The sequence below is a fragment of the Lagopus muta genome, chromosome 8 (assembly GCF_023343835.1).
Source record: "Lagopus muta isolate bLagMut1 chromosome 8, bLagMut1 primary, whole genome shotgun sequence".
Classification (NCBI taxonomy): Eukaryota; Metazoa; Chordata; class Aves; order Galliformes; family Phasianidae; genus Lagopus; species Lagopus muta.
Window position 1 is genome coordinate 2,188,907 of NC_064440.1, and position 24,461 is coordinate 2,213,367.

At 43.2% G+C, this 24,461-nt stretch overlaps 2 protein-coding genes across 5 annotated transcripts in view; one reads left to right on the forward strand and one right to left on the reverse strand.

The window, feature by feature from the left end:
- The first annotated feature begins 87 nt into the window (after window positions 1-87).
- ORC4 (origin recognition complex subunit 4) lies at window positions 88-18,600 on the forward strand. Of its 3 annotated transcripts, XM_048954079.1 has the most exons (16): window positions 88-202; window positions 528-599; window positions 2,200-2,276; window positions 3,070-3,160; window positions 5,068-5,143; window positions 5,533-5,618; window positions 7,292-7,340; window positions 7,825-7,976; window positions 9,529-9,702; window positions 9,982-10,068; window positions 11,453-11,561; window positions 12,750-12,845; window positions 12,927-12,994; window positions 13,973-14,026; window positions 14,099-14,203; window positions 17,034-18,600. In XM_048954079.1, exons 2-15 carry the CDS (start codon window positions 543-545, stop codon window positions 14,159-14,161), a joined length of 1,239 nt encoding a protein of 412 aa, XP_048810036.1. In that variant the 5' UTR covers window positions 88-202; window positions 528-542; the 3' UTR covers window positions 14,162-14,203; window positions 17,034-18,600. The 3 variants fall into 3 exon arrangements, with proteins under 3 accessions (XP_048810036.1, XP_048810035.1, XP_048810037.1); XM_048954078.1 differs by having other exon boundaries at window positions 13,973-14,203; XM_048954080.1 differs by lacking the exons at window positions 88-202; window positions 528-599; window positions 2,200-2,276; window positions 3,070-3,160 and adding an exon at window positions 4,036-4,139 and having other exon boundaries at window positions 13,973-14,203.
- Window positions 18,203-24,461, reverse strand: part of ACVR2A (activin A receptor type 2A) — a 52,786-nt gene continuing 46,527 nt past the window's right edge. For both annotated transcript variants that reach the window (XM_048954076.1, XM_048954077.1), the window contains 5 exons: window positions 23,472-23,617; window positions 22,911-23,025; window positions 21,524-21,662; window positions 20,112-20,242; window positions 18,203-19,176 (listed from right to left, as the gene is read on the reverse strand). In XM_048954076.1, coding sequence (XP_048810033.1) covers window positions 18,982-19,176; window positions 20,112-20,242; window positions 21,524-21,662; window positions 22,911-23,025; window positions 23,472-23,617 — 726 coding nt within the window. In that variant the 3' untranslated portion in view covers window positions 18,203-18,981. The remainder of the gene's footprint in view (window positions 19,177-20,111; window positions 20,243-21,523; window positions 21,663-22,910; window positions 23,026-23,471; window positions 23,618-24,461) is intronic.

The window sequence follows — 24,461 nt, forward strand, 5'->3', positions numbered from 1 at the left end:
TGGGCCTTCCCACAGGGCTGTGCGCGCGCACCCGGAAGGAGATGGAGCTGAGGGGGGAAGGAAGTGGGGGGTGGGCCGGGCCGGAAAGGCGGGGCGATTGGGGTCACGTGATGCGGGCGTGCAGGCAGCGCGGGCGCTGCTGGGAATAGAGCGGGAGGGGCGCGCGCGCGCGAGAGGGCGGCGGTTGACGGCGTCACCTCAGGTGAGGGGCTAAGGAGCGGGGCGGGCTGCGAGGCTCCTGTCTTCTGTCAAGGGCTTTTCAGGGACCCCTCAGCGCCGGGCAGCTCTCTGCGGGCGGATTTCCGAGGGATGGCTGCGGGATGCGGGGGTCACCGTGAAACTGCGGCGCGGATTTCGGCCCTCCTGGATGCTGGGTGTCTGTTAGCACAGGTCACCTGAGGGTGAACATCCTGCTGCTCGGGTTAAACAGAGCCCGCCAGCGTCTCAAAATGCTGTTTGCGAGTAACATATGTTAAATTAATTCCTTTTCCAAATAGTTACAATTGTATTGTCTTTCTTATTTAAAGATATAATCTTCTGCAATGAATAAACGGAAGTTAAAGGAGAGCGGCGGTACAGATGGGGAATGCATCTCGCAGGTCGGTAACACCGTGATTAGCCAGCTTTGAGTCATGAAAGCTTTCTATCCTCTGCCGTCCCTGCAATTCTGTAATTTCCAATTTGCCCTTCCTAGCAGGAAAACCTTTTCACTTATGAATGGATGGCTGTTCACAGGGGGTCATTGGAACAGAATAAATCTGGAAATGAAGTCAGTATGACTTCAGTAGAGAAAACAGCGTCTGAAAAATCAGGCAGACAAGCACAGCTTGACTACTGCCTAGAATGGGAGAAACGTGAAGTATTTGGCATATAGTGCTTGCTCAGTATTGATTTGTGTGGGAGACGACTGCAGGCTTTGTTGTCATTTCTTAGATTTTGCAAAAATGAGAAAGGATTCAGCTAAGAGGTGCAACTAAAGAATGTAGGGGAAAAAAAAACAGATGGGTTGGGCAACTCAACTCAGATTGAGATAATGGGACAGCAGTGACACGTGTGATAACGATACAGGTAACTGTTAGGTCAGATGGACATTCACTTAAAAGGCCTGATGCTGAAATGTGATTTTTTTAGAAGGAGTAATAGTTCACTGGCAGTTTGCAACTTAATCTCTAAAAATCTTTGCCATGACACAAACAGAACACGAGCATTACAGAATTGCAAAATTGTAGGGGCTGGAAGGGACTATTAGAGATCATCAAATCCAACCCCCCTGCAAAGCAGGTTCCCCACAGCATTCAAATTGATTTTCAGGCAATATGAAGCGATGGCAGCATGCAGGTTTTTCCTCAACTGCTTCTATCAGAGATGGAGAAGTAGTGGCATAGAGTCCTGCCAGCTTTTAAAAACTAGGATGCACCAGTTTGTGTGCTGCTGGCCAGGTGGTAGAAAAAACATGCTGTGATGCTGAGGTTGAAGATAGAGTTCCAAACAACAGGTTTTTGAAGTGGAAGACAGGGCAATGCAGATATATATCTGAAGTTATCCCATTAAATACATCCCAACAAATGGTCAAAATACAGATATTTACAAAGTTGAAAGACTTTAGATCTTTATTCAATAGTCATTCTGGTGCTTACAATTTCATTCTGTTCTGTGCAACATATAGCTTCAGTTTTTCTCCTACCCTTCTCCCTCAATTTTTAGGAGCAGTGAATCTGAAATCTTGAAAGATGATACATTTGTTGTTTTATAACCACCAGATACTGCAGGCAGCAATGCTGTTACCAGTGGTGCAAAAAGTCTATTTAGTGCAAGTCTAAGTGCAAGCCAGAGATAGATTAGTGGATTACTTTTTTAAAGTCTGCTGGCAAATGTTTTCAGGCCTATGTTATGTAGGAAGTTAGAATTATGAATTAGTGAGCTAATTTTGGTGATGTGTAACAGCCCTTTGGGAGTGAAGAAATTGGAATAGAAGGAACTGAAGACTGACATGGCTGTTGCCAGATATATTTTTCCTGTTGAATATTCTGCTTATGGCAACTTAATTCTTACTCCTCTACCATGGAGGACAGCTAAAGCTTACGTGTAGAACAGCTGCATGCATATTTTGCTGTTATTTACTACATCAATTACATTACTGGTACAGCCAGGTGTTTGAAGTACCAAGTGTTATTTCTCAGTCTTGTGTTATATCTGTAGGTGCAAAAAATGCTACGTGAAAGACTGTGTCACCATCATGCTGTGGGAAAATTGTTTGGGATGGATCAGCAATACAAGTGAGTAACCACTAAAATCATAAGTAATTCCTACTTCAGCCACATTAGAAACATAATCAGGTAAAATCTTCACCATAGTTAGGTGTCAAATGCAGGCAAAAATGAATACATTTGCAACAGCCAGTCCATGACAACTTATTTGAAAGTATGTATGCAGTGTGAACATTCTAATTGAATTATAAGCTTATTAAGTTTATATATCTGTAAGTATTTGTGAATTGGAAATAGGTTTTTTTTCCAGCACTTTGGATGTGATACTATGTGACCAGTTTCTCTGAAGAAAATTTACAAATCTACTTTGTTTCTTTGGGTGGTTATGGAATACAACCATGATGATTGGTGTTGCTGTTATCATTCATAAGCGCTGAGCAAAGATTCAGCACAAAATCAAGATTGTCAAAAATCAGTAATATTCCAGTAGATTAATTGTTTTATTGGTGTCAAGATTTTCCTTGAAGAAAGAAGACTGGTCAATATATTCATGTGCTACACTGGAGTCACAGAAAGTGATCTTTTCTTGAAAGAAATAATTTTTTTAAAGTTTGTGCTTTGATGGTAGAGAACTGTAGAACTTTGTAAATTAGTGATACTCTTCCACATGATTTAATATCTCAAAATATTTTAGAGGTCAATCACTCAGCTTTTGTACTCCTATTACATTTTGTAATGTACGTGCTGAAAGGAAGTTGAAAGGCAGAGCTTTTTCTTCTGTTTGAAAGATTCTTTGAATTTCCCCTAATTGCAGTGAATGTTGCCTGATCTGAAGCTCAATGTATTGCTGTTTACATCACAGGCATCTGCTGGAACTGCTGAAGCAAACTGCAGTTCATGGAGAAAGTAATTCTGCCCTCATTATTGGACCCCGTGGATCAGGAAAGACTGCGGTATGGGCACAAATTACAAGTTAGCACAAGGTTTAATAAAGCATGGAGGAGGTGATCTCACTGGAATCATGAGAGCTTTTGGAGCTTGTTTGTATCTCTGTGCCTGCTTTTAAGGAGAGAACTCCTGGTTGCTTATGCAGAACAAGAAAGCATTCTAGGATTTACTGTGAGCTAATTCTATTGAATGGGGAAATTCTATATGTAGAAATAGTCCTCCTAAAAAAACACCCAAATATTTGAAGTGTTCCAGATGCTGAGTTTATAGTAATTTCATAAAAACAACTATAGCAACAACAACAAAAAATCCAGCTGCTTCATCTGCACCTAACAAAACCACGTACCTGTCTATCTTCACGATGACTTGCAGAAGAATGCATGGTTTTGGAACCCTTCTATGTCTCTACCAGGTTCTATAGAGCCTTTCAGCATTTTTCCTGTTACTTACACTTCTGCTATAGTGCTTGCTATGGAAGCGTTCATCTTTGCAATTAAAGCCAGGTTTTATTTGATAAGTCCCTCAAAAGTTCACCTGCTGTTACTATCAGGCATCTGTAACAGTTACTGAACAGGTATCCAAAAACTAAAGGCAAACACTAAAGAGTTACAGCAGAGGGACAAATCAGAGCAATGGAAAAAGTGTGTTGACAGAAGGACCAGCACTATAGAAAGGTACCATAAAGAAAGGAAAGAAGATTGCTCACCTTTATCAGAAGATTCCAGGTTCACAGGGGAAAGCTTCATCAAGGAAGAACCTCCAGAAAAAGATCCTTCCCTGTGGCAGTCAGCCCTTAAATGAGGTCTAAGAGAGGTGGAGCCAGGCTGTACCCCCTCCTGTCTCACACATGAATTGCTTTCACCTGAGCTCCCAGGGCTGCCTGCTCCTTTCCCCAGGTGCTCCATCAGTGGTTCAGGCTGTGACTCAGCAGTTCCCACACAAGGGCAGATTTGTACACTTCTACATATTTCTATTTAGAGAACGGTAATGCATCTTAATCCTATTTTAAATGTGTCAGATAACACTGTTATCTAAGTTACAAGGGTACAGAACATTATTTATGTTAGGACATGATGTGTTTTGCTTGCAGTAAGTGTGGGTTTTGTGTATTTAAGGAGTTTTTAAATTGAGGCACATGAAGCAATGGCGTCTAACCAAAGCATCCTATTATGTAAGCATTTGTTTTATGTTTGCACCAGTATGTGATTTGATAAATAGGTTAGTTTTTACTGAAAGATATGTCTGAGGTTAACTTTGGAACTCTTCCCAAGAGCTAAAGCTAAGCCTTCCATGTTTTAAGTACAGTTGAATATAAATACTTGAATAGGTGGTAAAACACACTCGTGATACAGCTGATACTTGAAATCATTCTACCAATTTGTTGATAGATTTCTTGGTTTGTATTTCGAAAACAATCTGCTGTTGCCTTCTTTCTTTACCCACAGTGCTTTGAAAGAAGGATGATTGCCAAAATACTATGAAGGGAAGGAAAAAAAGAGCCAATAAACCCATAATAAATAAGGATTCTTCCACTTTTGTGCTTCTTGCTACCTTTTAAGTAGAATTGATGATTACTTTCTTAGATCTGTGGATTTGTTAGTTAAGCAACAAGTGTTCTCGCTGTGCAGAAAATATATTTTGTAAATTTTCTTGTCTTTGATAGGCTTTGAAGGTACAGCTGGAGTTGTTGGATAAGGGGTTATCCAGAATAAATAGCATCTGCTTATGGAGCATTAATATGTCAGGAAGTGAATGTGAAGTTTTCCCCTTAACACTTCTGAAAACACTCAAAGTTTTGTCACCTAATGAAACTGCACATACTGTTGGCTGTCTAGGAATACCAATTTGTAGATATTTGTTACAGTTAATATGCTAATCTTGCTATAAAGAAGTTTTGTGTCTTTTTTCCTAGTTATTGAATCGTGTCTTAAAAGACCTCAGAGAAATGAAGCAAGTGAAAGAGAACCTCTTGGAAGTTCATCTGAATGGCAAGTAATGCAGCACTCCTCAAATACACTGCATTCAGCTGTTGTGTGTTATGTGTACTTCAGGAGAGATTTTGTTTTGACATTTCCAGTCTACCCTTGAACGTGGCTATGGTTGTCTGCTAGCTCCAGAATGCCTTCCTTTGCATGCACGTAGATAACTTGACTTTCTCTCAGAACATTAGAAATCAGTTCAGCTGGGAACAAGTTATTTGAAGTAACTTTGTATTACATATGGAAAATTACCATCTTGTCTGTATTTTTACAAAGGCCTGCCTTTGTAAGGCTTGCAAGTGAGAGAAGCTTCTGGGTACGTTTCTAGTTGCTGTAGGCATGGCTGCTTGGAATGAGGGAGAGCCACCAGTTCTTCACAAGCAGTCGTTTTCTTTCAGGGCTTTTGCAGACAAATGATAAAGTGGCCTTGAAAGAAATCACCAGGCAGCTGCACCTGGAAAATGTGGTTGGGGATAAAGTTTTTGTGAGTATCAGTTTTATTATATTCTTTGCTTATCTCCCTCTCAAATCCTTGCCTACAAAACTAGCTTTGTAGAATGCAGCTTGTTGAGAACAAATGGGCTTTGAATGTTCATTAGCAAGGTTACAGGGGGCTGGCTTGGTTTAAGGGATGTAGCAGCCTTTAGCTCTAATGAGCCTGGTTTACATACACTTGATGCATGCCTAAAAACCTGTTCTATAGAAGTGCTGAACATGGCTAGTTTTGGATAGCTCTTCAGAAAACATTCACTTCAGCTGAAAATAAATAAATGGAGGAAAGGAAAGACTCTCTTAAGACTTAGCTGAATCCTCTGTTCGAAATGAATATTCATCGTTCCAAAGAGGCTGTGTTCAGAGGATAAGAGAATTTTGGAAACATCAGTTTTATAACATCTCTAGACAAACAGTAAGCGAATTAACTGGCCCAAAAGCACCATGTTTAGTAAGTTTGAAACCTTCTCTAATGTCTGTGGATATCTATCCAGTTTGCTGCCTTCTTGGAGCTCTCATTTTGCATAGACTTTCTTTTAATATTTGCTTCTATTGACGTTTTTCCCAAAGGTGGGAAACCTTCTTACACGAGCAATGAAGTCAGGAACACAGAGATTAATTAACTAAGGTGCTCCAGAGGACTAGGCAGGCTGGAGTACAAGATGGACAATGCTCTGTAGTCACACTTTATCATCTTTTGCAAATGCTTGCTTCCTAGGCTTGCCTTTGCTTTTCTGCTTCTCCCAAATTATTTTAGGTTCATAGAATGGATGACAGCGAGCTAAAGTTTTCTTAAATGTAGCTGCAGACATAAAAGGAAATGGCAAGTGCTCAGTTTCAGCATGGCCATTAAGTGTTCACTTTTCATCAGAGAACTAGAAGAACCTTTCAAGGTCTCCAGCTCCACTACCAAAAGTAAAAGCTACGGATAAAACTAAGCTTAAATACGTTTAATTACCCTACTATTTCCCTTCAGCTTATTGTGGAATACTTCTTCAAACTCACCGCTTTCTAATTCCAAACAGACTGATTTGCAGGAATGTCCTTGTTGTGTCCATAGAGACCTTTCCTGAGGTTCTGCAGCTCGCCTTCAAAGAGGAAACTGAACACAGAAACTGGCTTTTCTGTGTTCTTCAATAGGGCTTGTGGTCTTCATTTAGAATTCATTTCCATCTTAGATTCTTGTTGGCACAGAAGTAGCGACTGAAGAAGAATTGTCATAGCAGTTTACTGTTTTCTGCTGGGAATGTTTGATCTCATAAGGTTGCCAGTGAAAAAGTGGGAGTCTGCTGGTTTTCAGTGGTACCTGTTAGGGGATGGGTGTTGTGTATGTGTTAGTAGAGAATTAGGTGTGCAGTGGCTATTTAAGACAAGAAAATGCTATTTGGAAGTTGAACTTAGTACACACATCCTTCTGATCACTGATTTAAGGCTGAGGGAATTTGTTTGGATTTGCCAGAGATCTGCTGTCAGCACGGAACAATCAGTTTCCTCTGCTGCAAGAGTTCTGATTATACACCATGAAGTAACACTGTAGCTTTTCAAATGTGGACTGGTTTTGTTATCACAGTTTTAGGAGGAAGTGAGCTTATCTATGCGTCTCAGCTTATAGAATTCTGACAAGGATGCTGCAAAATGACTGTGAAACTTTCTTCCTCTGTGTAGGGCAGTTTTGCAGAAAATCTTGTGTTTCTCCTTGAAGCTTTAAGGAAAGGTAAGCAGTGCCAGCCCCGTTCTGGAACTGTGTGCTTGTTTGTCACTTGACTGGAAAGCGTGCAGCTGTTTCTTCATTGTCTTGTAGAAGCTTTGTAAGGAGGCCCAAGAATGTTGTGGTTACAAAATAATGTAAAAAATGCGTAATACTAAACAAACATAGGCTTAAATGGTGCCATAAAGATTTACATGCGAGGGTCAGCTATGAATGGTAGATTCTTTTGTTCTGACTGAACCCATTAAAAATGGTGTTTCTAAAAAATAGCCATCGAAATTTGTCCCTTGCACCCAGAAATGATGTTTGGCAAAATAGCATAAAACTTACCAGTCTGTCTGTGTGTCTTTTCAGTGATGTAGGAACAGGGCTCAGGGAAATAGCTGAAAGTAAGTCTGCACGTAATTAAGAGCAGGAGATGTGAAGCAAAGGTGTAGAAATGGAAGTGACAGTGATGCAACCACGCTCATTTTGTAACTTGTTATCACAGGAGACAGAACCAGCAGCTGCCCAGTCCTGTTTGTGCTGGATGAATTTGACTTGTTTGTGCATCACAAGAACCAGACGCTTCTGTACAACCTGTTTGATGTATCCCAGTCAGCACAGACTCCAGTAACCGTTATTGGACTCACATGCAGGCAGGTAAGAACTTGCACCTCAAAAATATTCAGCTCTTTTCTTAGTTGCAGTGTTCTCTGACACGTTCCTTAATTCACTGAGACTTTCTCAGTGACTTTTGGATTGAAACTGACACTGACACAAACACAGCCAACCGAAAAGGTGGGAACCCTCACTTTTCCTGTTCAGGAAGCAGGTTTGTGTCTCTAAAGAGAGAAGGGGCTGTTGTCCTATGTTACCACAGAAGAGCTGTGTTTATCCACGTGGCAGTTTTGCATTATGATTTCATTCACTCTTGGTCACTTTTTGATGAGGATTGGCTCATATTTAAATTGTTATTCTGAGCAAAAGGGATTTTATTTTATCTTTAGGTTTTTGAAAAGGAAACAGTTCAGTGGGGTGCTTCTGCTGTAACACTGGCATGTTGAACATGGATTTTAAACCCTTATTAAACTTGTTGTGATTTTTACAGTGACACTGCGGGGAAATGAGGACAGCTATGTGTGTGTACTGTGAAGTAATTACTGCTAACACTGGAAGATGATACTTAAAATCATCCTGTTTTTCTTAGTAAGCTCTATTGGTTGCAAAGGGATTAATGAGCAATAATCATTAAATCTTTAATTGAAGCCTGGATCTGAGGTTGATGGGGCTTGGGTGGTATTTAACTGAGCAAACTGCTACAACTTAATAGAAATGGTTAATAATTGATATATTAAATTATAGTCCTTTTTTTTTTTTGCTCCATTGTCCAAGTCAGGCTTCTCCATCCTTTGTAGTTTAGAACCCAATGTTGCCCTGCTTTTGAATCTGCATTTGGAAGCTGTTGTGGTTGTGATAGCCACTGCTGCTTAGTTTTTCAACTGCTTGTTGTGTGTGTGTGTCTTGTAGGCCCAGTTTTTTTCACTGTTGGTGCTCTGTTGACTCTTACCACGCTTTCTGGTGAGGGATTCTGATATTCTGAAAGCTGGTTTTGTTGCAAGTAAAAGGGAGAAGGGAAAAATTGCAAGAAACACTAATAGTTCTGCACCAGCAGAAGGTGTGGGGAGCAGGACTGTGTTGCTCCAAGTGGAGGAAACACAGCTTGCTTCTGATGCTGATCTATTGCTATCAGCTCTGAGAAAAATAAGACTTTCTGCATTACATTCAGCCACCAACTTGATGGCAGCCGTGCTGAGCTCTGTGTGGCAGCCCAGGAAGATACGTATTGGCTCTTAGCATTTTTGTAGCTGGATTTTTTCAGGCTGACAGAAGGCACGTGAGCTGCCAGCCAAGCACACAGCTTCTCTCAGCCGTGAGGGGCTGCAAAGTCTCGAGCTCAGGCTTAAGGAACTGAAATATTTGCAGCATCTGTGCAGAAATTTGCCACGTCTCCTAGCAACTAATTACTGTGTGTGATGTAGGGCACCACGTGGTTTGGGTGAATGGCAAATTCTTAGGCACTTCAAGGCATGTCAGTTACAGTAACTAGCAAAGGAACGCCTGAAGTCTGAGAATTCACTTGGGTGGGTTTTTAATTGTCTCTTCCACTGCAACAAAGAATGCACTAAATAATAATAATAATTATTTTTACAAGGATATTCTGGAGCTCTTGGAGAAGAGAGTGAAATCGAGGTTCTCTCACCGACAGATCTACTTGATGAATTCCTTTACTTTTAAGCAGTACATTAGGATATTCAAGGAGCAGCTTTCTCTTCCTGCTGACTTTCCTGACAAGGCTTTTGCACAGAAATGGAATAGCAACGTTCAGGTATCTAAAGCTCTTGATATTTGGCTTTAGTAAAACTTGTACAATAAGATCTTTTTGTCTTAGATCAGTATTTCCTTTCAATATATGATATCTTATGAGTTAAATCAAATTGCAGTAGACAATCTTTGATTGCTGAAGTGTGGACACAAGCGTAGCACAGAAGACCAAAAAGTTCAGGTTACACATGAAGAACTGCATTGGCAGTGCAGGCTGAGCTCTGTGTGATGGTTAGCTAACAAGTAACGTGCTGAGATGACGAAAATACCACTTCTTTTGTAGCTTCTATCAGAAGACAAAGCTGTTCAAGATGTACTGCAGAACCTCTTTCACTACAGCAAAGACCTGCGTTCGCTCCATTTCCTGCTGGTATGTATTTGGGTACAGTATCTCCCTGAATAACCATCACCTGTGAAGATCACAGCTGTTTTTGAGGCAGCTGTCAGAGCTTTATGTGAAACATCTTACAGAAGATGGGTAACATTAATTTAAACACCACAAAATATCTCCATGCTTCTGCCTGTGTGAAAAGCCTGCCAAGCAGAAGTGTCACTGTGTGCAAGTGCTCAGATTTTCCCTTCAGCTTTGTGCTGGGCTGTCCTGCATAGTGTTTGCAGCTTTTCCCATCTCAGTTTTTATCCTGTGATACGTGGATCGTTGGCTTCTGGCTGTGATGCTGAAAGTGGAGTGTGGTCAGAGTCTCTTCTCTGCTGGTTCTCTGCTTCATTGAGTTACAAGATTGCCAGCTATTCCGAGTTTAGCAGCACCTGTTTCTTTCTGTGTGGTATGGATGAATGCCAGAAAGAGTCCATGGCTGATGGGAATAACTTTTCTTTAAGCTCCAAGGTGTGTCAGAGCTGATCCCTATTAGCCTTTGTAGTCCAAAACCTCGTTCAGTTCCTTTGGAAGCTGGGTGATCACGCTCCTTTTTGAGGCTGTTACACTGACACCTGCAAGGAGAGGAAGAGGACAGAAACAAGTATGTGGTGGTAGAAAGCATTGGATTGATCTCAGTGGAAGATCTGCATTCAGTAGATAAAACAGGCATTTTTTCATCGCACAGACATGCAAAAGGAGGAGGCAGTCACTGAAAGCCAGCTTTTCTGTCTCAATGAATATTGGATTACTAAAGAAAGCAAGTGAAGCTCGGTGCTTGTACCTGCTGCTGTATAAAGGTCCTGGATAATCCATAGCTTTGAAGGAGTGGTGGTGAAAGAGGTCAGGCAGCTGTGTGTTTATTAACTCCAGTTCGTTCAAAACTGGCATTCTGTGACAGCCAGTTGAAGACTGAATGATTCAAGTTGTGACTCAGTGGGAATGTTTATTAGATGCCCTTGGTTGGTACCCTGCCTCCTGTAAACCATGAGCTGCCATCAGATGCTTTCCTAGCAGTGACACAAGTAGCTCTGCATGCAGAAGTCTGTTTAGAATAGCTGTAAGTAATTTCTTGCAGCAATCACTGAAGTGTGTTAATCCATTGAAATTAATATAAACAAGTTAATGAGTGTTTATGTCCTCTGGTGAGGAGGCTTTAAAGTTTTGAGCCTGGAAAACCTTCCTGGCAAAACATAGATGTTGCTACCAGCTATTTACAGGGCTTTTGTATGAGCATACTGTGTGTGTAGGGTTTATTCATGAGTGTTCCCAGTAGGTGACTCCAGGGGAAATGTGTTCTTCTGCATTCCATCTCTGAGTAGAAAGTGTGCCTGGTAATTAGTGATTAAATGAAAAATGCCTTCTGTTTTGTTTTTAGATGCTTGCTCTAAGTAATGTTACTGTTCGTCACCCTCTTATCACCGCATCAGATCTTCAGGAGGCAAGCAAGCAGTACAGGATGGACTCGAAAGCAAATATTGTCCATGGTAAAGCTCAGGCCTTTTTTGTCTGTGTGTTTAATAGCACAGCAAGCATTCAGTCCATCCTTGAGGTTCTTCTAATGTAAGGGCTGCTGTGTAACACGCTGATCCCTGAGGGCATGGCTGGGTCGGGGAGTACATCTACCCATAGGGCTGCTCCCCACTTACATGCCTTCTTACATCTGTGCGTGGATGCAACAGTGCTGAATAAACCAGAAATTCAGTTATACAGTGAAGGATTTGTGTAATTACTGCATGGGGAGCTTGGCCAGTGCCCCACTACGGTGTGTCTGATGGCTCTCAGTGCCAAAGAAAGTGCTGGTAGTGTGGGCAGGGGTGGCACTTCTGTCCCATGGCAATGACAGAAGAAGGGAAAACACCTTCTGTGCTGGTGATGGTGGGAGTCTGAATGAAAAAAACCCTGCAGGTAGTGCTGCTTGGACCTGAACATCCAGGAGTTCCCTTCCTGAATGTGTTGAGCAACATGCTGAAGTTTTCTTTGGTAAACATTTGAGGATTTGTACAAACAGTGAAAAGAAAGAAACAGCTGCTGAAGGTACAGAGCCCAAATGCGTTTACAGGAGGAACTGCTTTTATCCCACTGCTGCTTCTTGGCTCCTGGAAGTTGCAGGCTTTGGTTTGCCTGGCCCTGTGAATCCCAGTGTCCTGTTAGCATTTCACTGCATTGCTTCTTTAGCTCTGCACGGCAAGTAACCCCTTCAAACTCTCATTTTGTGACATGCTGTACAGCAGCATGTAGATGGATTTGATGCTGCCCAAAATTCTTTGTCGTGCTGTATCACAGAATCACAGAATGGCCTGGGTTGAACAGGATCACAGTGATCATCTTATTTCAACCCCCTGCTGCGTGCAGGGTCACCAACCAGCAGACCAGGCTGCCCAGAGCCACATCCAGCCTGGATATCTGTTGTCTGCAGTAATGATTTTTTGTTATAGTTAAACTTCTGGGGTTTTGACAAACAGCTTCTTAACATTCTCATTTCAAATATCTGGAGAACTAATGCTCTGCTTTATCTAGCTTCCCCATTCTGGAATTGCATTACAATTAGGAAGATAAAAACCACAAATATGTGAAGCCTACAGCTTACAAAAAGTATTTAAAATTGCATATGAACTGCTTGCATTTCGGGTAAGCTTAAGAAAAACACTTAGAGGTCTTGTCTTTCCCTCTAGGTTTGTCTGTCCTGGAAATCTGCCTAATTATAGCTATGAAACACTTAAATGAGGTTTATGAAGGAGAGCCATTTAACTTCCAGATGGTTTACAATGGTGAGAGCAATGCATCAGTTCTATGTACAATGAATCTCTCGCTTCACCCCAAGTAACTTTGCCTGCCTCTCACCTCTGCAGAATTTCAGAAGTTCATCCAAAGGAAGGCACACTGCATGTACAACTTCGAAAAGCCCGTCGTTATGAAGGTAAACCCGAGACGTGCGTTTTTCTGAAGTATTTAGATGCGTTTTTGGCAGGTGCGCGGGCAGGGCGGGCGGTCACACACCGCGCTGAGGCGGAGCTGGAGGCCGTGCCGGCAGAGCCGTGCTGGGAGCAGCCGCAGCCCCGCTTCGTGCTCTCGGTGCTGCACTGCCCTCTGCTGGTCTCTGCCCGCTGCGGTCCGGCAGGCACTCAAATGCGAGTGCGGCGCGCTGCGGGTTTTTTGGTTCTCAAATGAGCACCACCGATTTAAGTGTGGTGGCCGGCAGAAATGAGTGTTAGCACAGGTGGCTCGTGCTCCCACAGGAGGCATTTGTGTGTGCATGTGGATGCGTCGCTGTCCTCAGCTTGCTTCTGCTGTTTGGTAGTGTTTCCTAAACTGAATCTAATGTTACCACATCAAAAACCTGTTTTTCTTGGTCCGCTTCCGAATAGGTCTGAGTGGAGTTCTGAGTCAGTGTGTGGTGTAGTAGGACAGTATTTGCCTCCGACCAACTACAATCAGAAGTGCAAACTGACAAATGTCACTTTGGTTACCTGGTGCTCGCTGGGGCTGCTGGGCTGTTGCTCTGTTTTTGGCTGGGCTCAGGCTGGGCTCTGGGTGGCATCTCTGTAGGGCCCAACACGTGGCTGTGCAGGTGTGTTCAGTTCATGAACTTAACTGCAACCAGCAGTTCAGTAGTCCAAAGCTGCTCTGATCTTGTCACTTCTAAGCTGAGTTTGATAGTGTATACAAAAATATTTTAAGTATGCTTTTCTTAGAAAATACTATTATTCTTTTCGTCTCTTGTGGCTTGCTGTCTACCAAAATGGGCATAGGGCAGAACAGAGCTGGTGTTTAATGTCTGTCTGTTGCTGTAGCACATCACAGGCTTCTATTAAAACAGCATCTCGTGTGTCATTCAAACCAGCGCGGCTCAGAGCGATGTTGTCTTCATTCTCATCTTTTCTTTGTTTGCTTTCAGGCATTTGAACACTTACTGCAGCTGGAATTAGTGAAGCCCATAGAAAGGCCGTCGGTGCGTTCTCAGCGAGAGTACCTCTTAATGGAGCTGCTTTTGGACAACAACCAAATCATGGATGCTTTGCAGGCGTATCCCAACTGTCCCACAGACGTCAAGCAGTGGGCAGCGTCGTCGCTGAGTTGGTTGTGAACGTCTGGAACCTCACAGCACACTGCATCAGGACATGTGGAGGTAACTGCAGTCTCTGCAGGATGTCACACCCCCAGTCCGGGGGTCAGATGAATAAATTTTTGCAAGGAGGTTTCTTTGCTGTGCTTGGCCAGTTGTTTTTGCATTTGTTTTAATTTTGAAGAACTACGGTCCTACGAGCATGTAGTAGCAATGAATTTGAAGGCCTTAAAAGCACTGAGCTGAGCTAAACCCTTTTCCTCACTATTTTTACTTTGTAGAGATCAAAGCAGTTGCTCTTCTGAGTTTCTTCATCTCAGATTAAGACTGCTTCAGCTCAGTGGCAAACTGCAGCAGATGTTGTGGCTTTCAGGCTGTAGGTTGTGATCCATCTGCAATACAACTTTGTCAGGTCAAACCTTCACTCACAGCCAGCTTCATCTGCTAAGTGGTGTTTTTATGTGAAGCTGCTTCTCTTACCCACCACTCTGTGTCCTGCTGCTTTCCTCCTCTGCTGCCTTACTTTCGAAGGTGTTGTCTGTGCATCTTACAGGACACAGCGGTGCTTTGAAAGGCAGCAAAATATTTAGCAGGAGAGTCATGACAGTGATGTGGTTCCTCCAAGTGGTGGCTTAGGCAACGTACGTGAGACTATCAGGATGCAATGGAAACCAAGTGAAATTGGTTGCAAGGTTTTTTAAGCAGAAAAAATTTTACAGAAAGAGAAGTATTTAATCAGCAACAACAGCTGGTTCATTCTGCAGTCCAGTGAGCATAATTCAAAGCTGCCATTTATGAGCTAATTTGTAAAGCCTGGTGTCAGCTGTCTGCCCCTCCTCTTATGTCCTTTGGAAGGAAAGAGTGGGGACAGGAGCAGAAGGCTGGGCACTGCAGGACTGTGCATGGGGATGGAGAAGGGTTGCTTGGAGCAGCTTCTCTCTTCTACCTTTGCTCAGACCCCTGTTGCTGAGGGTCAGGATGGGAAATCTGAGACCCTTGGTCCAGAACAGGTCAGCAGTGCCAGGAGGAGAGCTATCCCAGTGCCGGGGGAGATCTGCACCTCTGCTGCAGACTGCAGTGCTGTACTTCTGGACGAGGTCACCGTTTGCACAACACTGCCCATTAAGGCTGTGTTAGAGCTCCTCTGTGCAGGTGGAAGTGGCTTTATTTAGTGGTCTTGAACCCACGTATCTGATCTATGCTGAAAGTGATTTACAATTTCACAGAAAACCAACAAGTCTGACTTCAGTCTAGTGCCACTTGTAGGACCAAATGTACAGTTGCAATACTGCAGGCTGGGGAAAGAAAATAGAATAGGATGGTAGGTATCTCCAGCCTAAAGGCTGGGCTGATGAAGCTGAATGTTTTCAGAGTTTGAGCTCAATTACCTGCAAACCCTTCCAACCCCCCTCCTGTGCTGCGCAGTGCTGCTGGGGGCACCTGAGTGCTGCTGAGCAACAGCAGCTCCTGCAGAACTGCTGGGGAAATGACTGCAGAAGTAGAGAAACAGCTGTTTCTCCTCTTTAGGTGTCACAAACTCAAAACAAGCAAAAAAAGCATCTGCGAGTCGTAGTAGTCACATTTTTTATTTTAACTTTTGGGGGAATAGGGGAAAAAGAGCATACATTTGTATTTGTACAATATTTAACAATCACTTTATCGGGAGGGGAGGGTTTGTTTTTCGTACTTGCAGAAAAACAGCAAGCACATCTGACAGTAGTACAACAACCTGTGCCCAAAACACTGACAAATACAAAGAGTAAAGTTAAAATAATTGCTTACCAAAGTCTTGAGAGGTAACGAATAGTTTATGGACTGAAACTGCACTTAAAATAATAATTAAAAAAAAAAAAAAGTACTGCTGGTTGAGTATCTGAGGTAAAAGATGTTCCATCACGGATGCTACTTGAATCGTTTTGCCCATGAACCCACATCACAGCTTTCTGCATTTTGTACCAAGTGTTCCTAATAAACGGCGTCGTATTAAAAAAGGCTACAAACGAGAAGCTGGAAAAAGAGCAGAGTGAGGGCCCTGTTCTTTCTGGCCAGTGCTAACAGGACCAGGAGCTTCCTGGCCGTCTTCCTGGCTGGTTGTGTTGTAGTGAATGCACCAATGTTGGTCTTTGGACTGACTTCTCCTCAGGAGCTGAGGTACCGGGGAGCTTTGCAGCGCTCAGCCACGCGTTTGTTCCTAAAGAACACAGGGACAGCAGGCACTGACTGCACGTGGGTAATGCTGAAATGCTTCCACTGCATCGACCTCGCTGCATCCTGCTTGCATTTATGCTCCAAAAATGCTGGCTCTGACATTTCTCAGCTTGCACGTTTAATGCTCCAGCAGTGAACCAGAAGTTAACCGGAGTTGCCCTGCGAGAGCAGCTGTACCCGACCCAATTGGAAAGCATTTGTACTGTGAATATCTTTTTCACAGCTGCACTGAAATATGCTGTTGCAAATCAGGAAATTCAGAGTAGCGCAGTATTTAAAGCTCAGATATACCCCAATGCAGTTTTAAAACACGAAGAAAAGCAATCTTGGTTTCCTAGGGCAAAGCTCAGCATGTGCAGGGGTGCAGCTCTCTGCTGCCAGACCCTGCAGTGGCTGAAGCCTAGAGGACAACACAAAAGTGCTGTGTGTTTTGGACAGGACCACTCTTTGCTTGAGAATTTGGCCTGTATTTATTCTACTTCTGCTGGGAAACGGGTTGAAACTCAATGGGAGCACAAAGGTTTTTAGCAAAATACAAATGGATCCTTATTTGTTCAGAACTCAGCAGCTCTGTTTATGCCCTGCTGAGTGCAGAAGATGGCATCCATGGAGTAAAAATGGAAGCAAAATGAAAACGCCAATTCAAGTGGCCACAAGCAGCTTCTTTTCTCTTTTTACGACCCAGCTGAACACCATGGAGCTGCACCCTGCAGTAGCAGCAACCCTTCTGAGCCACGTGGAACCTCAGCAGAAGGCTGAGCAGCAGTGTGACACAGCACAGAGCAGCACCGCAGCCCTGCCTTCCCTCCCTGCTGAGAGCACACTGACCTACGTCCTGTTTGCTGTAACCTCCATTATTTTTGCCAGAGATGAAGTCCCTGTAGAACAGCACCTTGGGGCTGTACAGACCAATCTTCCAAGGTAACGTTCACAGTGAGCCCCTAACTGTAACATTACAGGCTAATTTCCAAAGCCCTCCAATGCTCGGTGTGATAACAAACACGCGGTGATAAAAACACACAGCACAGCACTGGCTGACATCAGTTCTGTAATCCAGAGGTTTAACGCATTTATTGTACTCTGTGTAAAGGACCCAATAAACCTGGTGGAGCAGTACTTCTGAGAAGCACTTTGGCACCTATCTACCAGTCCATTTATAATTCACATGTAAGGCATGACTTCTGAAACTCAAAAATAACATTGGAGTTGTGAAAAGCAATTTCAGTGTTCTTCCCTACGTTTCTGCCAGTCTGCAGCACGGACAGCGGTATTCGTTACCTCTGATTTGTCATTGCATATTTAAATTACACTGTGACTAAATTATCCCTGACATCTGTAAGTGTTTAGCATCTGAAAAGTGTGGCGGTGGTTTCAGCTGGGGTTGGAGAAGCCCATGTATCACAGACAGCAAGCAGTACGCTGATAAGATGGCACCAACTTGAAGTAGAGCGAAGATGCAAATCTCAAAGCAGAGAGGAAGGAATTTGGGGTAACTGAGCTTCCTGAGGTGATCCTGAAACAGAGACACAGAAGCCACTGCATCCTGTTTAGTGAGACAGAGAACACGCTAGGCAGACCTCGTCACAAACATAAATAGGAAAAAGAACTTCTCTTTAAAATAAAATAAAAAAAGTCTAAGATCTCAGAGCTTTCCAGTGTCACAGCTCACAGAAAATTAAAAAAGTCATGCTTAAGCTTTCAACTATTCCTCAGACACAGCAAACCTAAATAGTATTCCATTAAATAAATGTATGAGATACTCTGGGAAACAGAGGTAAGAGAAAAAGCTTCAAACTAAAACAGGGAGGAAAAGGTCGTTTCAATAAACAGCACTTTCTTTTTTTTATACACAACAAGCTAGTACAAGAAAAAGGCTAAAAACACTGCTTTAGGAATGGCCATTTACTGTTGGCATGAAGCATAGCTTACCCTTTTTAAATAACACAGTGAATTTGAAATACATCATTTACAAAACACGGATCAATTTATTATTCCAATTTTGTTAGTGTTGTCAATCTCATAATTTAGCAGAGGTGGAACTGAGGTATACCTTGTTGAGGGAGGTTAAGTAATACTTGGAAGCCTCTTTGCTATATCCCACTTGATTACTTTTGTTTATGTACACCGAACAGCAGCACACTAAACATTCACAAGCTGTGTCATATTGGCATTACAATAGTCATCTTTATAAACAACAGCAAATGCAATAAAAACAAGTTACCCTTTTTTTTTCTTTTTTTTTTTTTCTTTTTAAATCTGAAATGAAATGTTTGATTTAAAAAAAATAACAGTAGTTCATTTAAGGAATTAGTCTCTTCTGACAGGTATTAAGAAATCTGATGTCAGTTTTTAAAACGCTCCGTTAGCCCATCCAGGTCCGCTCTTCGTTCCAGGCCCTGAGCAGCACACTGCCACCTCATCACGCGTCCTTCCGGCGTCAGCAGGGAATGCAGAAAGTCTCATGGATTCGTGTGTGGGAGGAGGAGGGGGAGCAGAAAGGGAAACACCTCCTGAAGATGCTCCCAGAGACCCCGCGGTCGCTTCACACAGAACACAACGACGACAGCAGTCCCGTTAGCTTTAGCAGCTCCAGTCGAGAGTCCCGTTGGTCAGTGACGTGACCAGTGCAACTATCATAGACTGGATTCTTTGGGAGGAAAGTCAACATTTGTCACCATTGTGACCACAGTCACAATGTCCTCTGTCGTTATAATGTTAGTTAGTTTTTGCATCTGAATAATGCGTTCTTCTACGCACCCCGCCGACAGCCTGGCTTCTGCGTCGTGATCCCAGCACTCCTCGATGGTCTCACACAGCATCGCCATTCCCTGCGGGCAAACAGAGGCAGGGTGAGGGAGCGTGCCACGAGCTCAGCAAGCTCCGTGCAGGGGGCTGCCGGGAACTCCCAGCAGCAGGCTGCGGTCTAAGATACATCTGCCTCGTTTTATCCCTGTGGCCAGATTTGTCTCCAAAGCCAGCACGTCGTGGGCCTTACACCTTGTTTATTTTGTGCTCGACGCTGCCATCTGCTGGCAGCCGTTGCGGAACTTCGTAAGGTCTCGCACTCAAGAGGTGAAGCTACGCAGGGACAACGTGAAACCAAACGGTACAGAAGGGGATCTGCACCCGCAGCAGCTCGTTTCTCTCCAGCTAGCACAGCAGTGTGCTGATTACAGGGAGCAGATGGCAGCGCACACATTTGCCTTGCAGACACTGTCATCTATTGTTTCCAATAACCCATTTTTTTTGAAAACAAAGCAAAACAAAACCAATCAAAGCAGTGTGAGGAATGCACAGCAGCATGAGTGCAAGTCTCCAGCCCAAAGCCAACTCAAGAAGTTACTCTTCCCTCACAGCCCCCTGAATTTCCCACATGACACTGCTCACCCTGTGTTACTGCATGCACTGCCTGGAGCTTTCATGGAGGAAATCAAGACTATTATTTCCTACGTTTACTTTTATCATGCATGATTTCATTTCAGACATAAAACCAAAGAATCTTTTCTTTAACCAAAAAAAAGTACTTTCAATTCACTCAAGATGAGAGGGAACTTCTTTATGGCGTTCATTTAAGTTTGACTATGCTTAAATTCTTCCTATAAGACAACTGTGTGAACGCCACCCAGGATTAACAGTACCTGAAATTCAAATCACAGCAGAACCTGGTGCAGTACTTATGCTGGACACCATAAAAACTTGTCTGCTTATAAAATTTAAGAGAACTGTTCAAACTTGAAATACAGCACCAGAAAGAACTACTTACAGAATGCTTTTGCCAACACTCTCTTAGAACAGGTCTCTTCTTTTTATGAACCACAACTTCCTGCATGTCTTCAAGGGAAGGATGCTGGCCAATTTCTTCTTCAAATGGCAACATGTATTCATCTACAGGGCCTGGAGACAAACAAACAAACAAACAGATAGCTAAACCATAAGTTCTGCTTAAAGGAAGGCAGATTTCTGTGTTAGAAACGTAGCCCATCAGAGGCTTACGGCGTAGTTTCACTTCTGGTGCTGCTAAAGCTCACACTGCACCAGGCGAGCAGCAGCTCAGCCCCTCGCTGCCAGCTCACAGCCTTTGCTCTGCCACCCATGGCAGCCACACACAGGGTACACAGGGAAAGGAGGAAGAGGAATATGAACAGAGAAGCACAGCACAGAGCCCAGCGAGGCTCAGTGAGCACTCCAGGTACCTGTAGAAAACAAGGCAGTTCAGAGACAGAAAGAGCAGCTGTGAGTGCAGAGCTGCACACAGCTGTGACTTGGGAAGGCTGCTTTCCTTTCACATCTCCCTCACTTTCTGGAATAATAACCACACCTGCCAGAGATCTACAACACACTCCTAGTAAGATTTAGGTAAGTATGTTTTACAGTACAAGGAGGCAAGAGAAATCAATACAGAATGTGGGTCTGCCTCCGAGAGTGCATCGATCCCGTCAGTAAACGGCTTAACATCTTTAAAAGGGCAAAAGCCTCCCTCGTGGCTCCCACTCTGCAAGGAGTATTTGGAGCAGAAAAGCACTGAGCGGCCTCACGCTCATCTCAGATCTCTGCTACACCCTGGCTTTGCAGTGGATGTTTTCCAGCTGCAGTGAGCGGCCCAGGAGAACTCTTATGACAAATGGTAGCAGAAGCCCAAGCAGAGCTTTCATAGTTTCATTAAAGACTTCACTCCAAATTGAACTGTCCCCAAATATTTTGAGCCTCATCTTTTGTCTTGTCCTGCATTAATGCTGGACACTGTGAGAACTTGTCTGCTTATACAATCGAAGAGAACCGTTCGTATTGAAATACAGTACTGGAAATCTTGATAGCTTAAAAACTGAACAGTTTGCTTCATGGAAAAATACACAGCTGTGACAGACTCCCAGCTAACAGCCCATGCTGCACACTGCTGACACAGCCGTGTTTTCAGTCTCTGAGCTATCAGCAATTCCTGACACCCATTAAAACTCACATCACACCAGTGCCAACAAAGAGAAGGACTGGGCAGGGAGGCCCTGAGCTTCCACAGCCGTGTCTCACTCACACCAACACTTAAATCAGCAGCAGAATCTTCTTCATTTCCCATTCCTTTGCTCACTACCATCCTTAATGCACGTTGTTGCATGCATACAACCTACCTTCCTTTTTCTTCCCATTTAATAAAGCATTGCAATCAGGTATTTTGCTCACCATCTGAGGCAGTGCAGCGTGATGCCAGCTCCCAGAGGACCAGGCCCATGGCATACATGTCTATTCTCAAAAACGCATCCCTTTGGAAGTTTATAGCACCTTCTAGGACCTCAGGAGCCATATACCTTCGTGTGCCAACCTGGAGAGACACAGACATAACAAAATTGCACGCTCAGAACCAACGTGCCCACTATAACCACTTTATTGAGATGGTGCTTATTAGAAAAATAGTGTAGAGCAGCACTGACTTTTGTCCGAGATTCAAACCAGCCATGGCTATCTTGGCTTACAACTAAATCTTATTCTTCTGGAATAAGAGGAAGTGTTTTTGTGCTTCCTTTTTAAACTTGGCCCTACAAAGGATATTTATGAAGCAGGACAGTCTGAATATAATTTCAAATAACAGATTTCTACAAATAATTCAGTGTACTTGCTAAAACTGTTCCTTATTCCCTTTCAGGTTGCAGGAAAGCCACTCATTTTTTGATATTCTGGATACATTCTTTGAGAATTATTGCAGTTGCACATAAAGATGTAGAACTTGCTTATGCCTCTGCCCCCGACAGAAGTAACAATACCAAAGGAAAACCAATTTAAACCTAGAAAGTTATATGGAGACATTCATGCAAATCTGGATGTTAAATGGAAACTCTGGGGCTACCCCTTCATTGTGCCCACAACCAACAGATGCAATTATGTCACTGAATAAATCAGAGCTTTCACCACGTCTGAACATTCAGCCTCCACAATAATAGATACGTTTCTCTTAAACGGTGCTACTGAGGTTTTATAATCCTAACATAAGGATTTTATTTTTATCCCTAAACTGAAATTCTGCCTCAAACGGGGTAAATTTAGTTTTTCAGAAACCAAAATGCTCCAGGCTCGAGCTTGTTATTTAAGAAGCACACGACACAAAGCCAGCTCCCTGCTGCATGGTAAGCACTGAGTTCATAGCAGAGGGACAGGCAATAAACTCATCTCCCTGTGCTGCATCTGTTTTGCCGGTGATGGGAGTTGGTGAGGGATCTCCCTGTGCTCATCTCAACCCACAGGCCTTTATCTCTTGTATTTTCTCCCCCTGTGCTTTCGAAGCAGGGAAGTGAGAGAGTGGTGAGGTGGAGCTGAGCTGCCCGTCAGCGTGAAATGGGAGGAAAGGGGCGAGCAGTGAGACAGGGGCAGGGGACAAAAAGCTGTCATCTTTAATTACCTACAGCACTGAGTAACATTAATTGATTGTGTGAGCAGAAGGTCAGAATTGCCATCTCTCTTAAAGGTCAAATGGAGCTGATGATACAGCATCCTTCACATGAAGAATGCACACACTATCAATTTCTGTTCACACCCGGTTACAGTTGTGTTGTTCCTGTAAACAGTCCATCCTTACCTGTCCATGTGTATCTCCTGCAGATTTTCCAGCCTCAAACTTTAAAGCTAGACCAAAATCAGCAATGCAGGCTGTTAGGTTGTTTTTCAGCAGCACATTCTTGCTCTTGATGTCCCTTTCAAGTTAAAGAAAAGAATTAGAAATCCAGAACATGAAATATCATATGAAGTGATATATATATACATACATAGTATTAAGAAATACCACACGGAACCACCACTTACAGCATGTTTCCATCTGAAGGCACTCAGTATTACTTACACATACACACAAGTGTGTGAGTTGTTTCAAAAGCTGTACTGTCAGTTATTTTATATACTGCATAGGATACTTCAGTGACTGTGTAAAAACAGTCGCATTAATTGCAATCACCCCGCTGCTCTCTATAAAACATCAAGCTTTCTGCTTAGGCCGGGCAGATTTTCCTTATTAGGCTCCTGATATCTACAGAAGGAAGTTATCACAGTAATTTCTGAGTACTTTGTATCCATCCATATTTCACGTCCTTTGGCTCCAGGTTAAACATTAACCGTCAGCTGCAAATCCCTCACAGCACCGTACCTGTGTGAGATGGCGGGTTTATGTCCATCCTTCAGCCCTGGAATATCCTCGTGGAGATAAGCCAAGCCTCGAGCCATGGTCTGAGCAATGTGACACAGCTCGTTCCAGGATACCACGTTAGCCTTGAGGAAGTCAGTTAATGAACCCTGTGTGGCAAAAAAAGAACAACGCTAAGATAAATTTCGCTCCCATCAAGCCGTAAGGAAAACCTCTACATAGCCTGCATCCTAAAATACCATGCTATGCTTATCTGCCTTCCTGTTTTGTGATACATCGTATCATTGCACACACGTATCTACCGCCGGCTCAAACTACAACGAGAAATTAACCTTCGCATCATCTTTGTGGATAGAATGGAGATGTGCCCATGTGTCACTTCGATAACCGGGCAGCAGAAGTCAACTCAAGTTCGTGGCACACATGCCAACAATCTGCACATAGCAGAAACAGGAGCTTACACAATTAAGTTCTTTACAAAGAAGAGAACCCTGCTTTTTTAGGGCGGTTTACGGCCTTCCAGCCACAGGAAACGGCAGGTTAGATTCACCTTCAGGAATCTGCTCAACTGTGGACGTGCCCTCTGAGCCCTTTAACTGATAGTGTCTCTTTTCTCTTGGACTAATGACTGTGAATCCAACATCCAAGTACATACTCTGAATAGAGAGAGACTGTGAAGCAAAATCTAGTCAATAGAAAGCACTTCTCAAACTCACTTCCACTTCCCCCCACGTGCTCCTGGATTTACTATGGATTTACACTCCAGCTTGATATGTCACTGTGCCACATGGGAAAAGCCAACAGAAAAGGGAAGAAGGGACTGAATGCTGTCAAAGCATAGAAACTACATTTTAAAAATAGATGTATTTTTTGTATTTTCCAGAGTAATCTCAGATAAACTCTAGGACAAAACCAAAACGACAGCAGTATCCTTTCAGAAAGGCAGATCAGTTTGGTGTTACCCACTGTCTGTGAAGGTCTGCAAGCAGTTGA